General features: G+C 43.5%; 1 protein-coding gene across 1 annotated transcript in view; it reads right to left on the bottom strand.

Moving 5' to 3' along the window:
• The window catches only part of LOC311034760 (protein phosphatase Mn(2+)-dependent 1K-like), a 10,773-nt gene extending 3,122 nt beyond the window's left edge, over positions 1-7,651 (bottom strand). The window contains exons 1-6 of the mRNA XM_084042737.1: positions 7,516-7,651; positions 4,011-4,130; positions 2,891-3,043; positions 2,528-2,700; positions 2,183-2,283; positions 1,742-1,907 (exon numbers count right to left, since the gene is read on the bottom strand). Of these exons, the coding sequence (XP_083898863.1) occupies positions 1,742-1,907; positions 2,183-2,283; positions 2,528-2,700; positions 2,891-3,043; positions 4,011-4,124 (707 nt within the window). The 5' untranslated portion in view covers positions 4,125-4,130; positions 7,516-7,651. The remainder of the gene's footprint in view (positions 1-1,741; positions 1,908-2,182; positions 2,284-2,527; positions 2,701-2,890; positions 3,044-4,010; positions 4,131-7,515) is intronic.
• Between the last annotated feature and the right edge of the window lie 9,069 nt (positions 7,652-16,720).

The raw sequence follows: 16,720 nt of genomic DNA, 5'->3' as shown, positions 1-16,720 counted from the left end.
CCCAAACAAACTCCTGTATAGCTACTGTACACAGTAATATATATGTCCAATATGTTTAGTAGGGTACCTGATCAATTTCATGTTACAGCTGGTAAAGGTGGGGGTGGTTTTAGTTACTTTATGTACTGCAATGCTGGATAGCTTAACCTAAAATAATCTAAGCTGCAAAGTAACTAGTAACTAACGTTGTCAAATCATTGTTGTGGAGTAGTAGCAATATTTGCGATGAGATGCAGTGGAATAGAAATTTAAAAAATGGAAATACTAAATTCAAGTTAAAGTGCTTAAGTACAGTACAGTACCTAAGTGAAGGTACTTAGTAACTTTCCACCACTTCTCTAAGTACCTCATACAGCATGATTAAACTGAGACCCTACTGCCAGCTGCCAACTTTCCTCCCTGCGTCGCAGGTTTATAAATAACAAAACCTCATGTAAGTTTGAACTTGATCCTGCTTTGGTACGACTACGATCCAATCCCATCACAAGAACCCTCTGGCATCCAAAATACACCTCCATTCAAAAACGTCTTAGAACATATCTCTTATATAACATGAATAGTGGCAATTATATAATAATACTTATAATTAAAATGTATAATAATTATATAATAATAACCCAGGTAGATTATTTAAGATATCTACAAAATATCTTAAATATAAATTATTTTATTTATTTAATAGAGGATTTCATATCTCTGAACTGGGAGAACCAGTTGTTAATAGGAATAATGACATCACTCAGAGAAAGTGGGAAGGGACACAGGTTTCCAGCTGGAATTGAACCTGAGACCCTGTGCTTTATGTGGTATGTGTCCAACTAGCAGGGTCTGGTGACTGTCGCTGTGCGGACAAGTGCATGGGACTTGAGTCAGAGCCAGTAGCTTTCCATTCTAAGGTTTATATTTCAACTTTCAACATAATGTGTTCCTATGTAGACACTTCTATTCTCCCAAACACCACACAGTAGCAACACCTTTCACTATGAATCATTTAATTCTGAAATAAGCAATATACATTTTAATATAACATTTAATGAAATAACTCTGTAATATTAATGCGTTGAAAAGCACTTGAGCTTTCAACATCACAGTCTACTGCTGTAAACACATGCAGGTTATTGGCTGTTCTGAATCAGATACTTGTATAATACCAATTTTAAAAGTAGTAAGTGGTACAGAGAGTGACATAATACACTAGCCACCACACAACCACAGCTACTTTAGTGCTGTGATCTATCCCACAATGCAACACTGTTATTTGAATTGACTGTCTTCACATGTATCATAGTAGGGTAAAGATAAAGAGTCAGTTTGATTTAGCTCTGCCAGATGGAAAACAGTTCTATTGCAGTGACATGCACCCCGCACTAAATGCTCCTGATGAGCAGGTTGGTGCCTTGCATGGTTTCCTCCGCCGTCGGTGTATGAATGGGTGAATGCTTTGCGCTTTGGATAAAGGTGCAGTATATAAATGCACCATTTACCACTTAGTGTCCTGGGCAGGTAGTGGCTAAGGATAATTCCCAGCATGCATTGGGGCTCATACACAGTGATAGTTATGCCTCCTTGTGAGCTTGCCGATTGGCTATTTCCGGTGAGTGGCACCAGCGCACAACTATACAGTAAGTCAGGCTTTATTGCTATATGTCATGTATTTTCTAAGGTAACTTTCTTCAATTGATAACTGTACTATATAACTCACTATATACCAGTGTGTGTGTGCGCCCGTGCGTGTGCGTACCTCTCTCTCTCATCCTTGCGGTCAGGGGTGTGGTCAATTGTCAGTTTCTTGGCCCGCCCCTTCCTGCATAGCAGCGCTCGGCTGTCACCAACACTCCCAACAACAAGTTCCACCCCATCTCGTAGTATAGCAACGGTCGCTGTGGTGCCCGCTGTCAGGAAGGAGGCTGTTGGGATAGCAGACGTAACACACACACTCACACCGTCAGACTCTAGTAATACATTCATGAAGATATACAATATATTGTATATTTGCGAGTAGACACAGAATGAGAGAGAGAGAAAGAGCGAGACGGAGAAAAGAGTTGCAGAAAAGAGTAATATAATAATAATAAACACAGAACTGTGTGTGTGTGTGCGTGTGCGTGTGCGTGTGCGTGTGTGTGTGTGTGTGTGTGTGTGTGTGTGTGTGTGTGTGTGTGTGTGTGTCTCTCTCTCTCACCATTGTGAAAGTAGCTGAGGTGTGTGTGTAGGGCCTTGTCCACATCCAGAAATGCCTTCATCATAACCTTCTCCAAGTTCTCCTCTTCCTCCAGTGCATCTCTGCACACACACACACACACACACACACACACACACACACACACACACACACACACACACACACACACACACAAACATAACAATAAAGGAACTGTCCAACCAATATTCTGCATATTGCTGACACCCCAAGGGAGTCCAGTGCCGAGTGCATGTCACTTGTAAAGTTGGTCGGATCAGCGGTTCTCTGAAAACGGTGTGCGCCACAATTAATTGCATTAACAATAACATTATAACTCAGTTGTACCGTATATATTTCTCCATGAATGTATAACAGAAGTCTGCAGCGTGTGTACCACCGTGTCCGTCAAACACCGCAAAGTACAGCAGGTTGTCATGGATACGGGCTATCTTCAATCTGTCCTCGTTCTGTGTCCGCTGACCCAGGACACACGCACTGCCCACCCTGGACAGACTGACCTGGAGACACACACACACACACACACACACACACACACAGACAGATAGACACACAAAGAGACAGAGTCATTAATTCATCCATTCATTTAGCGATTTTGTTTCAGTCAGTGATTCTTTCACTCACACACTCACTCACTCACTCAATGATTAATTCGTTCAATCAGTCAGTGATTCATTCATTCGTTCATACTTGTGGAATAGGTTTTCCATATCGTATACTGGAGGGCAGCAGGATGGGTTCTTCCAGTCTGTTGTCCCAGATACCAAACGAGTCAAATGTAACCGGTTTACCACTGCCGTCTGGGTCGAACCTGGGTGCACTGCTACGACACCGCACACACATCTACACAACACACACACACACACACACACACACACACACACACACACACACACACACACACACACACACACACACACACACACACACACACACACACACACACACACACGTTTGAGTGACATTTTGTTTTCCAAATCAGGTTAAAAACTGCAGCAGATTATAAACAGTGCAGGCTGCAAAACGCTAACTATATAATAAGGAAGGTTATTCGGTCAACGCAGTCAGCTACAATCATCATCATCATAACCTTTATTTCAACTCGGAATACAGTTGAGGGGCAGGCCCTCATTTTCAATGTAGCCGAGATACAACAATAATATCAACATAGATACAAATATACAATTCCATATCAAATATATATATTACATAATCAGAAGACAAAGAATACTCAAAATATTTTCCAGAACTAAAACAGATACATAAGAAAATTAATTAAAGCAGTTACAGTCTGAAATAAAAGTGTTGGAAACCATTGCCCTAAATTGACCCAAGGAAGGCAGTGATCTAATTTTTAGGGACTTCTGGAGCTCATTCCAAGTAGATGGAGCACTAACAGAAAATGCTGCTTTGCCTAGCTCTGTATGAGCAAATGGAACCTTAAGTGTTAGGAAATCACTTGAGCGGGTCTGGTAGGAGCTAGGGTTCTGCTCCAACATACCACAAATATAAGGCGGGAGCATACCCGAGATGGCTTTAAAAATGAAGAGATACCAGTGTTTATCACGCCTCTCAGAGAGAGAGGATAAGCTAGCGTTCCCATAAATGGTACAGTGATGGGTACCATAACTGTCACCAGTTACCCATCTTAAGTCAGAGTGGATACTGTATCAAGGTGTTTTAAAATTGATGGCGCAGCAATCCTATAAATAGTGTCACCATAATCTAGGACAGACAGAAAAGTGGCCAGGAATAATCAATATAGCATCTTCTGAACAGAATGTACATACATTGATCAAACTCAGCTCACCTGTACAGTCGCTGCAGTAGGAGCGTCGGGAGTGGAACGGGCTGTGATTAAGGTTTGACGTGTGACAGTGGAGCGACCACATCTCAACAGACTGACCAGAATGGAGCCAGACATGATGGACTGCAGGGGAGGAGAGGAGAGGATTATATGGTTAGAGTATTAGTAAAGCATAATATAATATAATTAGACTAAAACAGCGGTTTTCAACGTTTTTCAGGCCAAGGACCCCTTAGCTGAGAGAGAGAGAGAGAGAAGCATGAAGCAGCGACCCCTATATTGTATTAAATTGTGTTGCAGATTGTTAAACGTTTTCATAGATTTCATACATGGCTTTATAAACTTGTTTGACAGCGTTATATCATCATCAGTGTTGAATTCATGTTACTGTGTAATTTCAGACATTTAACTACTTAAACTGTCAATACTTGGCCTGATCTTTTTTCCCTCTACACCAAACCTCTTTGCCGAAAATAGCTGATCTTCAAGCTCACAATGCCTCGCAACGCAAGGGGTTGTGATCTTGTAGATCTGCTATTTTTGTCTAAAGTTCTCCTCAAAAAAGGGATGCTAGGATTCAAGTGGTTAATGTAAAAGAAATTATCCCATCACACAAAGATTTGGCAGCCCCCCTGTAGTAACTCTGAGGACCCCCTGGGGTCCCGGACCCCCTGTTGAAGACCCCTGGACTAGAATATAATTAGTAAGTAGCCTTGGGAACCAAAGGTTCTCAAGCCACGTGACCCATAGGTCAGGAGACCTCTAGTCTCTTGTTTCTGTAACGTGAGGCAGCTTGACGTACAAGCTGCACCCCCTGGACATGACGCTAGTATGAACTCAACTAAAATTGTATTTATAGAGCAAATTTTAAATGACCGAAGGCAACCAAAGTGCTATACAACACAGCAGGAGAAACAACAATAAGATATACAACAAATACATGCAGCAATTGAATACAAGTTAAATATGCACAGCAGAAAACAGTGAGGTGGAAATCTAAGGTATTGGAGTGTCAGATTAAGCTGTGCTCAAAAAGCCAGAGAAAATAAATATGTGTTCAATAATGATAGAAAATAAATCTATGGACTGGGAAGCTCTAATATTAAGTAGCAGGCTATTCCAGAGCCGCAGCAAAGGCTCGATCACCTCTGGACTTTTTCCTGGTCGTGCAGCTCTGCCAGAAGCAGCTGATCGGCTGACCTTAGAGGTCTCAGAATGTCACATGATGTACAATTACAGACCCTGGACATGATGCTAATATGCCACATGATGTAAAAGTACACCACCTGGATATGACACTAGTTATATCACCCCACAGGGATCCGACCATTGATACTGAGTGCCAAGCAGGGAGGCATTGGGTAAACGTTTCATAGTCTTATGATAACACTTGGCAGGGGATTGAACCGCTGGTCTCTCAGTCTCAGCGTAGACACTCTAACCACAAGGCCGCTGAGCTGTTAATAGAATAAATACTATACTGTGTAAAGGTGGATATTCGAGGGGCCGGGTGGAGAGCTGATCGGTTTAGGACTGTTGTGAACTTGACATTGTTAAGTTTATACAGTTGGTGTATGAATTGAAGCACAGCGAAATCCTGCGTGTTTGTTTTATCGCTGACTGTGTTACACTACTCAGCATTAAGACGCTGACACATGCCAACCCGACATCACCCCATAAGCTGGCCTTGTCTGTCTGTGAACAACAAGCGGCTGTAGTTTTTTGGGGGTGCGTTGGCGATACTCTGCACAGTAGCTTGCGCCAGGCTGTTCAGGCCGAACAAATCAAGAGCACGACTAGAGAAACAAAAGTGAGCAGCGAGCTAAACCACAGATAAAAATAGGACAGAGACACAATGTTGACGTGTGAGTGACATGAAAATCCTCTGTTTGTTTTTGTTTATTTGTCTTCCCTTAAGTGAACACGCAGGAGTTTGCTGTGTGCTTGAACTTGTAGGTCACTTTGGATAAGAGCATAAATATTTGATATCTCCCAGCCAAACATAAGGGGTATTCAAGCCAAGGAGTGAGTGAGGTTATATATTATATACCAAAGGCCAAATCCACACACTGTGAACCATCTTCAACAGCACAACCGGCAATACAATAATTAAAACAAATAGTAAAACCAACTAAACGTGAGAGGGTCTCGCAATAAGCCTGCATTGAAAACAGACCCATGTATGACCTCTATACTCTGTCAAGGTTGTTATCATCGGATACTTTTACTTGCCTCCTTTTATTGATTTTGTGTACATAATAGTCATTACATTCGCTGCTGTCAGCTGCCTCATCCCACTGCTATTTTCAACCATAAATACACCTTATGCATGTATATATCATGCATCTTAATACCTTTCTTGAAAGTGCAATGACGGAACTTGTACGACAAAGAACTTCCCCCACGTTTTACGACCATAAACCTGTGATGTGACGATAAAGTTGAGTTGAATTGAGTTGAAGAGTGGTGTGTAAACGCATCAGGACATACTGTATCAGATAACCACCACCACCACCACCACACAGTACACACACACACACACACACGTTGGCTCTTCAGTGTGTGACACCTGCCTGCAACTGAGTACTAAATCAGGCATAACTCTACCCTAACCCCTACATAACTTCTAAATGCCTAATCTTAACCCTAACCTCAATCTTTTCCTAATTGGAAGCATAACTTGGAAGGTGAACTCCTAAAAATATTCTTTAACCATAAAACAACCTTTCTCTTGTGAGGACCTGGACAATTATATACACACACACACACACACACACACACACACACACACACACACACACACACACACACACACACACACACACACACACACACACACACACACACACACACACACACACACACACACACACACACACACACACACACACCTTTAAGTACAAAACAAACAACTAAATCTATCTATCCTACTGACCTCAAGATATGGTGGAGGTGACTGCATTAAGCCCCCCCACCCCCCCCCCACCCCACACCATGTGATCCTCCTGCCCTGTTGTTGACGGTCAAAACAATGCATGTTTGTGCACGTGTATATGCATGTGTGCAAAACACATACACATGCAGGTTCTTTGTTTCATAATAGTGTTTTCTCTGATATGTGCCTATGTGCTATATGTCTGATATGCCGTACAAAGTCATACCGTTAAAATCTGATTCCTATGGATAACAGTGTGTGTACTAATACTAACAGTATATTTCGCTTCTTTATTATGTGAAACTTAGCTTTAGTCTGATTTAAATTCATCATCTCTCCAGACTTACATTAATTGCACACACTTTGTCAGTGTTGTGAATGTAGTTAATGTATGTGCTCACGCATGTATGTACTGGGTCATTCAGATAAAGGTCAGTCCCATGATAATAATTCATAACAGAAAACACACACACACACACACACACACACACACACACACACACACACACACACACACACACACACACACACACACACACACACACACACACACACACACAGTGTATAACTTACTTTTCTTATGTTGTCTTAGTTTTTGCTTTTCTCTGCTGATTTTCCTGCCTGTCTCCAAGGTGTTAAGACACTCCGAAAGTTAGCTCGAGCCCTTTAAACAATCAAGGTGGATCACCTCTCGACCTGTCGACCACTATGAAGGAAACGCGCTCTAGAGGCTCGTGTCGGAGGGGGATTTAAACTGTGCTGCTGTCGACCAATCAGAGTCCACGTTGCCCTCTCACGTCCAATAGCCTGCAGAGGGTGTGAGAGTTTGGAGGGGATTCAAGGCATGGAATTTACACCGGGCAAGCAAGCAACCTCTCTCTCTCTCTCTCTCTCATTCCCACTCTGCATGTTTTACTATTTCTGGCTCTCTCAACTCTCTCCCTCTTTATCTCTCTCTGTCTCTCTCATTCTCTCTCACACACACACAGCTCTCTCTCTCTGCACTTTGTGACGTAGTAAGGTATTTTGATATGTCATAATACTTGACCTTCTGTCCCCTTATATACACACACACACACACACACACACACACACACACACACACACACACACACACACACACACACACACACACACACACACACACACACACACACACAGTGTTGTTGTATTAATCTATAGCAGTGAGTGGTTCTCAAAGTAGGGTCCTTGGGTTTAACCACTTTAAACCAAGCTATTTGAAAATACGTCACTGATCTACAGATGTGCTATTTTCAACATGAATATTTTAAAACATTTTACACAAATCTTGAATGGGGTCCCTGGCACAGAATATTGTCCGATGGGGGTATACAGTAGTACACGGCCACATACATATTAATCTGGGGGTCCTTGACATGAAAATGTTTGAGAACCACTGAATTCTGGACGTTCCACTGCAGATTTTCAACTACTATGGGTTTTGGATAACTTAAAGTGGCACTATATGTAACTTATTTTAATGAATGAAATGTCATTTTGTCCAATCTGTATGGTAGAGTATGTTAATACAGTATAACTTATACATTTGGGGTGGTTGTATTTTGTCTCCCGGCTCTTCTATTGAGACATTTAGATTGTGTCAAAAGTCATGTCTCACCTAGACATAGGATCTGAAAGATAACTACATATTTTATTGTAGTACTAAATTACAATAGAAGTTACCTAAAGGCACTTTCACATAGAGCAGGTCTAGACCATACTCTTTAATTAAAGAAACAAAATATGTTTATAAATGTTATTTGTCTAATTGTATCTATATATATAGCACAGTAGTGTTGGGAACAATATAATTTTGAGATGTAGACAGAGTTGACATGAATTAAAGGATGCAGGATAGGCCTACTTGGGAAGTTGGTAACAAGAATTTCACTCCTTGCAACATTGAGTTTATGACTCTCTGACTCCCTCTACTGACAGTTTCACAACAAAACGTACAATGAATGACAGCAACAGCAGAATACTGTTCCTAGATCAGGTACATAAAAATCCATAAGGACAGGAGACAGACATCATCAATGCTCCACCTTTAACCTGCAAACTAACAAAGATTATTGGCCTGGACAACTAGTTCATAGGTTATCGCCGGACTTCTGATAAGTCAACAGCCTATTAAGCACACACACAAGCACAGGCTACACATCAAGATTAGATGCAAAGTTGCCTTAACCCAAATCTAGTGGCTTCAATGAGTAGACATATGGCCCTATCTTACCCCTTATGCCTAAACTTATTAGCCATACTATTTTCAAAAATAGTCTGTGTGTTTTTGTGAATTCTCTCTCTCACACACACACACACACACACACACACACACACACACACACACACACACACACACACACACACACACACACACACACACACACACACACACACACACACACACACACACACACACACACACACACACACACACACACACACACACACACGGTAACTAGCTTACTAGGTTCCCACTCTAACAGACCTCCAGACCATTAATTCCATTAATCTTATCCGAGGGACATGTCTTCATTTTCCCATACACCTGCTGGCCTTTTATTGGGGGTTTTCCCACAGAGAGGGGAGTGGGGAGCAGCCCAAGATCTCCTGAGCTCCATGTCTCCCCATAGGAGCCCACTCTAAGGGGGTATCTGGGGTAGGAAGCTCTAAACAAGAGTTAATAGCAACAGCAGAATAAGCGGTTTGTCAATGGCAGAGACACTCAGCTGTGCTGCCCATCCCACAAATGCATGTTTCTTACAAATGGGGCACCACCACACAAACAGGCTTTTCAAAGGTATACAAGTTATTGCCAAGAAGCATTGTTACAACAGATAAATATTCTACCAAATAATTTAATAAAATTAATTTGGAGGAAATGTTTTTATTATTTATTCATTTATTTTTCTGTTATCACTTTTAACCTGGCATTCCTATTTTGGGCTTGCAATTATACATCTACAAGATCGACTGTGAGCTTAGATTGGCTGTTTTCACTATTCTCTATAGAAGATTATAAAAAAATCCATTACATTTTTATTTGACATAAATTTGTTGATTTATAAGAAATTAAATAATTATCAAAAATGTGTGCTTCTTGATTATGTTCTAAAAAGTAATTAAAGGAATAATTGCAAAGAAAATAATCAATATTTGCAGGCCTAAATCCATACCTCAACTTCATACTTAAAGATATGTACTGTACATGCAGGAGGATAGTTACTTTGTCCTGTTAATTATACAATTAAGATGAAACATGATGGTGTAATTCCCTCCTGGTGCGTGGCAAGAGTACTGTAAATAAAACATGTCCCAAAGAATGCATTGTTAACATCAGTGATATACTTTAATGGCTCTGAATAATTGAAACAGGAGTTCTGAAATCCAGAACACAACTCAGGAGAGAGGAGAGGAGAGGAGAGGAGAGATGAGATGAGATGTGGAGAGAGGAAGAGAGGAGAGATGAAGAGAGGAATACAAAAATAGAAGCTAGAGGGGGGTAGAAACAGGGTAGAGAGAGAGGACACATGAAAAATGGGAGGAGAGGATGGAGTGGATGGAGAGAGCAGGTACAATGGAAGATAAATAGAGCATACAGGGGGTAGAGAAAGAGACAAAATGTGTGTGTGTGTGTGTGTGTGTGTGTGTGTGTGTGTGTGTGTGTGTGTGTGTGTGTGTGTGTGTGTGTGTGTGTGTGTGTGTGTGTGTGTGTGTGTGTGTGTGTGTGTGTGTGTTAGAGAGAGAGAGAGAAAGAAAGAGAAAGAGAGAGATGATAGAGACAGAGAGGTGAGGTGAGCTCAAAGTTAATGTTCCACACACGTTCCCAAGTAGGGCATAAAACTTCCACAGGGACCCCAAACATCAACACATGGAGGGGGGGAGAGAGAGAGAGAGAGAGAGAGAGAGAGAGAGAGAGAGAGAGAGAGAGAGAGAGAGAGAGAGTTTGCAGTCAAACCACACAGGAACCATGAGCTGTTTCCAAAAATATGCCATCAATTAAAAAACATCTAACTTATAGCTTAAAATTCCACAAAAACAAATTCCTGATGAAAGATCTGCATCCGACTGATCGAAATGTTGAGAACCTAAAAATAACGGTGCAGCTTATTTAACCAGTGTGCATACTTTATTTTTTGCACCTGGCCATTGAAGTGGATGTGCGTGCCGTGCAGCCGTGCAGTACCTTTTCATGCCCCCTTGCAGCTAACCCATGCCACTACAATACACCCTTGTTAGTGGCTTAGCCCATTAAGACCGGGAACGCATCTGTGTCATTTTAGATTTCTTTGGCTATTTTTGAAAAATCGTGAAAAGGTGTGCAAATCTTTCAATATATATTTCTTAAAGGGAACATTTGTAAAATATTGTGTTCCAGGGACCTCCAGAAGTAAAGATTTGAGTTAAAAATCTTGTTTCAAAAACAAATATGTAAAGATTTGCACAAAATGTTCAAGATTTAAAAAAAATAGCAGATCTACAAGCTCGTAGCGTGGCACTCGGTGCCGCGCTACGAGCTTCTATATCTGCTATTTTTGAATAGCCCAAAGTATGAAATAATGGTTATACCTAAAATCTAAAATGATCCGTATGCGCTCCGGGTCCTAATAGAGTAATCTCTCAAGACAGATTCAGCTAATAGCGAAAAAGAACGAAAAAGAATTGTACCTTAGTTACAGTGACCCCGAACTAGAGTAGAGGAGAGACTCACTACTAGCATGCTAAGTGCTCTAGTGCTTTGTGAGGTTGAACTGGAAGGAAGTGGATGAAATATTAAACTAACAAAGAAGAGTGACTAATGCCGTGACCTACTCTGACTGCTAGTGTATGTAGGACACAGTCAGCGTGTGTAGAACAGTGGTTCTCAGTGACACGCTTCCCTGTCAAGGAAAGGCCACGAACCCCTATTTGAGCAGATCTAGTCACGCAGGGACCCCCCCCCCCATAAGAGAAGAGGTTTTTGGTAGATTAGATTTAGTGCATAATTCTATAAGAGTGAAACCTATGATCACATTGGACTAACTTATAGCTGGTGAAATAATAGTGAAATGAACAACTTTCAATTGTCATTATAGGCAAAAAAAATCAAAAACAAAAAATATATATATATATTCATATAACATTTATATATATAATATTTGATCTACAAGGTCACAACGCGTTGCATCGTGTATTTCTTTTGAACATTTTTGAAAATAGGGTTTAAGGGATTAAACTGTTCCTCATTTAGCTGGGGACCGAGTGGAACCCTCTCAAGGACCCCTGGGCGTCCCCGGATCGCACTTTGAGAACCCGTTGGTGTATAACATGCTGGATGTGATAGTGATAGAAACAATAAGAAATGGTGGTTGTTGATTGTTGCAAAGCAACATGGTTTCATGCGTTGTCTTTGACAAGCGAATTTACCGAAGCCAGCGATAAGCAGTGCAGAAAATTTGAGGAGAGTTCAACGTTTTTGCAGAGGCTTCGCGGTGAGACAAAGTGGCGACCGACCAGAAGATCCCCGTGGTCTGAACTGGACATGTTTTGTACACAGCCATTTAGCAGGAGAAAAAAACACTTGATGGCAACATAACACAGTGAGTGTGCAAGTGTCCTAGTAGTTCTAAGCCAGTGACTCTGAACCTTTTTGATTGCAAGGACCCCACCTCACTTGATATGCATTAGGCCAAGGACGCCCATGAAAATGGCTGCAAATACACAGAATCTCAGTTTGGCTCTAGAACTCCTCAATGCCATCTGGAGTATTATGGAAGGTAACGTTGACATGGGGGTTCCCATGGTAGGCGTGTGTCCCAGCTGCCCCCTGTCCTCTCCAGTGACATGTGGACAGATACATACAGTATGTGTGTCCCCAGACTGTCTACTGTCCCCTCCAGTGACATGTGGACAGGTATGTGGACAGGTATATTTGTGTCACCAGGCTGTTCTCTGTCCCCTGCAGTGACACGTGATGTCTCTCCAGGCTATGTACTGTCCCCTCCAGTGACAGGCTGTCCACACTGTCCCCTGACATCATTTACAGACACACTTGGATCATTTGATTCTGGTGACTTAAAGACATTTAAACAATAATGACAGTTGTTACAATTTGCTAAATTATACTCTGAATTTGAGAAATGCAATTCCTAGTGTGTCTTTATAAAACGGTTTCCAACACTATTGTTGGTAGGAAAGCACTATACTGTAAATCCCTTGTCAATCTCCTGTCCATGCACCAAAATGTGGGCTCATCACACATTTTAACAACAACAGCCACAACAACAACCACCATACTAATAATAATACTAATAACAATAATTATAACAATATTTTTTCTAACTACCCAACAAGCATAACTGCTGTTTTGTTTCCCAGGACAACGGCTACAACAACAGGATGTTTACAAAGCTGGGAAGGATCACTTGTTTACAGAATGAAACCGTTTACAGTGAAGCAGCCAATCAGATGATTCCTTGTCTGAAACAACCCACCATAGTATTTACCCATAATTCCTCAAGTCTCACTCCTGAAACATCCCAGAATCCCTCCTCCTCTCTTCTCCTTCTTCCCCTGCTCCTCCGTCAGTTTGTTCTTCTTTTCCTGCTCCTCCGTCAGTTTGTTCTTCTTCCCCTGCTCCTCCGTCAGTTTGTTCTTCTTTTCCTGCTCCTCCGTCAGTTTGTTCTTCTTCCCCTGCTCCTCCGTCAGTTTGCTCTTCTTTCCCTCCTCCTCTTTCTCTTTCTTCTTCTTTCTCCGCTCCTCCTTTTCCTTCTCCTTTTTCCTCTCCGCATCCTCTTTGTCTTTCCTCTCCTTCTTTCTCTGCTCCTCCATTTCCTTCTCCTTCTTCCTCTCCTCCTCTTTCTCTTTCCTCTCCTTCTTTCTCTTCTCCTCCATTTCTTTCTCCTTCCTTTGCTCCTCCTCTTTCTTCTCCCTTTTCCTTTGCTCTTCCCGCTCCTTCTCCTTCTTCCTCTCATCTTCCTTTTCTTTCTTCTCCTCCTTTCTCTGCTCCTCCTGTTCCCTTTCCCTCTTCTTCTTCTCCTCTTTCTCTTTCTTCTGCTTCTCCCTCTCCTCCTCCTCTTTCTCTTCCTTCTCCTTCTTCCTCCGCTCCTCCTGTTCCGTTTCCTTTTTTCTCTCCTCCTCTTTTGTCTCCCTTTTCCTCTGCTCTTCCTGTTCCTTTTCCTTCTTCCTCTCCTCCTCTTTCTCCTTCTTTTCCTTCTTCCTCCGCTCCTCCTGTTCCGTTTCCTTTTTTCTCTCCTCCTCTTTTGTCTCTCGTTTCCTCTGCTCTTCCTGTTCCTTTTCCTTCTTCCTCTCCTCCTCTTTCTCCCTCTTTTCCTTTTTCCTCTGCTCCTCCTGTTCCTTCTTGGTCTTCCTCTCCTCCTCCCGTCTCTTCCTCTCCTCCTCTTTCCTCTCCTGCAGCTCTTTCCTCTTTTCCTCTTCCCTCTGTTTCTTCTTCTTCTTCTCCTCCTGCTCCCTCCTCTTCTTCCTGTCCACCTTCTTCCTCTTCCTCTTCTTCTTTGTGGCCGTCTTCTTGTTCTCCTGCTCCTCCAGGGAGCAGGTCTGTGTGCCCTGGTCTGTGATCCTGGACTGGAGGTGGGACTGGATGGCCGTCCCCAGAGCGTCCAGGTCCACGGAGGCTCCGTACACCTCCCACGTCATCCCCTGGTCATCCCACGCCACCTGCTGCGGTTTCAATCCCTCTCTCTTCTCCTCCTTTTGTTCTGCTTCCGCTACTTCCACCTCCACCTGGTCTTTCTCCTTCACTCGTCTCTCTGTGTGGGGTTTCCCGCTCTCCACCTCTCCTCGCCCGTCTTCCTCTCCCGTCTCCTCCTCGTCCTTACAGACGCTCTCGGCGCTCTGCGCTCCGTCTCCGTCCCACGTGTGTCGCGGGTTCGATCCCCGGCCCAAAGGCGAGTTCAGCTCAAAGCTGTACGCGCGCATAGAGGCAGGGAGGGACATGGCCTTGTCTGTCGGGGTGGGACGGAGCAGCGATTGGCCGCGCAGCTCGATGTCGATCTTACAGACGTGCTGGAGGGTCGGCTGGCCAACGGGGGCGGAGCGCGGGGGCGGGGCCACAGGTGAAACTGAGCTGCCTGACTGGCCAATGGGGGCGGAGCACGGGGGCGGGGCTGCCGGTGAAACCGAGCTGCCCGACTGGCCAATGGGGGCGGAGCACAGGGTCGGGGCCGCCGGTGAAACTGCTGAGCTGCCTGACTGACAGCTAGGCAGAACAATGAGGGAGGGGTAGGCGTGCCGAGCCGGGCTGGTGGAGGCCGACCGGTTGACCAGCTCCACCTCTGCCTGAACCCCCACCTCTCTCCGCTCCGCCACCCGAAGACGCAGCCTCTCAGCGGTGTCGGTCATGGTGGCCACCTCCGTGACGCTCCTGGATGTCCCCGGGTAGATGGAGCTTGTAGGGGGAGGAGAGGAGGTGGAGAGAGGAGAGGGAGAGAGGGGGGAACAGGAAGTAGAAACGCTCCCCAGGCAGCTGACATCAGTGGCGATGACAGCTGTGTTTGCCGAGTTACGGCTCTGACTCGGCGGGGTGCCAGGTGTCCTTGTGAACCCCGGCGATGGAGCCACATTGTCACGGATGCGCACATCACCATCGCCGCGCTGTCGCGATGTGTCCAAAGAGACCGTGCGTCCCGCTGAGGCGGCCATTTTAGATTCCAACCGCTGCCGAGCGCTCTCCTCAGCAACAGCAGATGGTTTTGCCGGTGCCACGGTGATAGTGTCAAAGGTCACACCACTGGTCAGGTTAGTGTTATTATGGGGGCTGCTGCTGTCCTCTGTTTCCATGGGAACGGGTCCCACCAAGGATGGCACCGTTTCAGAGGTTCCTCCTCTTGTTGTCACGGCAACAGAGGCGGTGGATTTGGGGCTGGACGTTGCCTGAGGAACCGGACAGACACCCCAACCTAGAGGCAGGAAATGACACGCAGGAAGTAGGATATCAATATGTTGTCACTTATTCAGTCACTTCAAAATAACAGTATAATATATAACATTTGTTTTGAAAACATTCTCATTTTAGTGTTCACGTATGGATGTGTGCAAGTGTGCATGCGCGTGTGTGTGTGTGTGTGTGTGTGTGTGTGTGTGTGTGTGTGTGTGTGTGTGTGTGTGTGTGTGTGTGTGTGTGTGTGTGTGTGTGTGTGTGTGTGTGTGTGTGTGTGTGTGTGTGTGCGTGCGTGCGTGCGTGCGTGCGTGCGTGCGTGCGAACAGTGTGTTTGTGTGTGTTACTGTAGTTACTGTACTATCAGCTATGTGTTTATATGGCAGGTTTCATTTCGAGACTTCAAAATAGAATAGAGTCTGCACACTGGATCAAGCTCCAATGGGGATTTTTATTGAGATTACCACCTATACTGTAGGTGACATTTTGAGCCTGGTAGCTCTTCTTCAGACTGAGGAGGACTCTATTCTATTTTGATGCTTGTTTCTGCCTGGCATATAGCCTTTTAAACTTTGGATGTGCGTGCTTCAGTTACTTGTTCTCTTAATTTCTATTTTCTTCATTTGACTTTACATGGATTGTGGATTAACCTCATTCCTAGGCTTTCTCACACTGAATATTAATGACCATAAGTCGATAAGAGTTAGAAGAGCAGATAGAGACACCAGAGAAAAAATTACTAAAAACAAATGGAGATATTTTCAGCATAAACATCAGTACAGGAGTGTTTAATAGATACTCAGGAATTATCCAAAAATGACCAAAAGCACTAAAGTATGGTATTTAATGTTTGTTGAGATTAAACTCAAAGTGAAAATGGAT

Source organism: Gymnoscopelus microlampas (assembly GCF_963454915.1).
Source record: "Gymnoscopelus microlampas genome assembly, chromosome: 19".
In the NCBI taxonomy this organism is placed as follows: domain Eukaryota; kingdom Metazoa; phylum Chordata; class Actinopteri; order Myctophiformes; family Myctophidae; genus Gymnoscopelus; species Gymnoscopelus microlampas.
The sequence above is the reverse complement of the archived record's forward strand: the minus strand, read 5'-3'. Positions and strand labels throughout refer to the sequence as shown.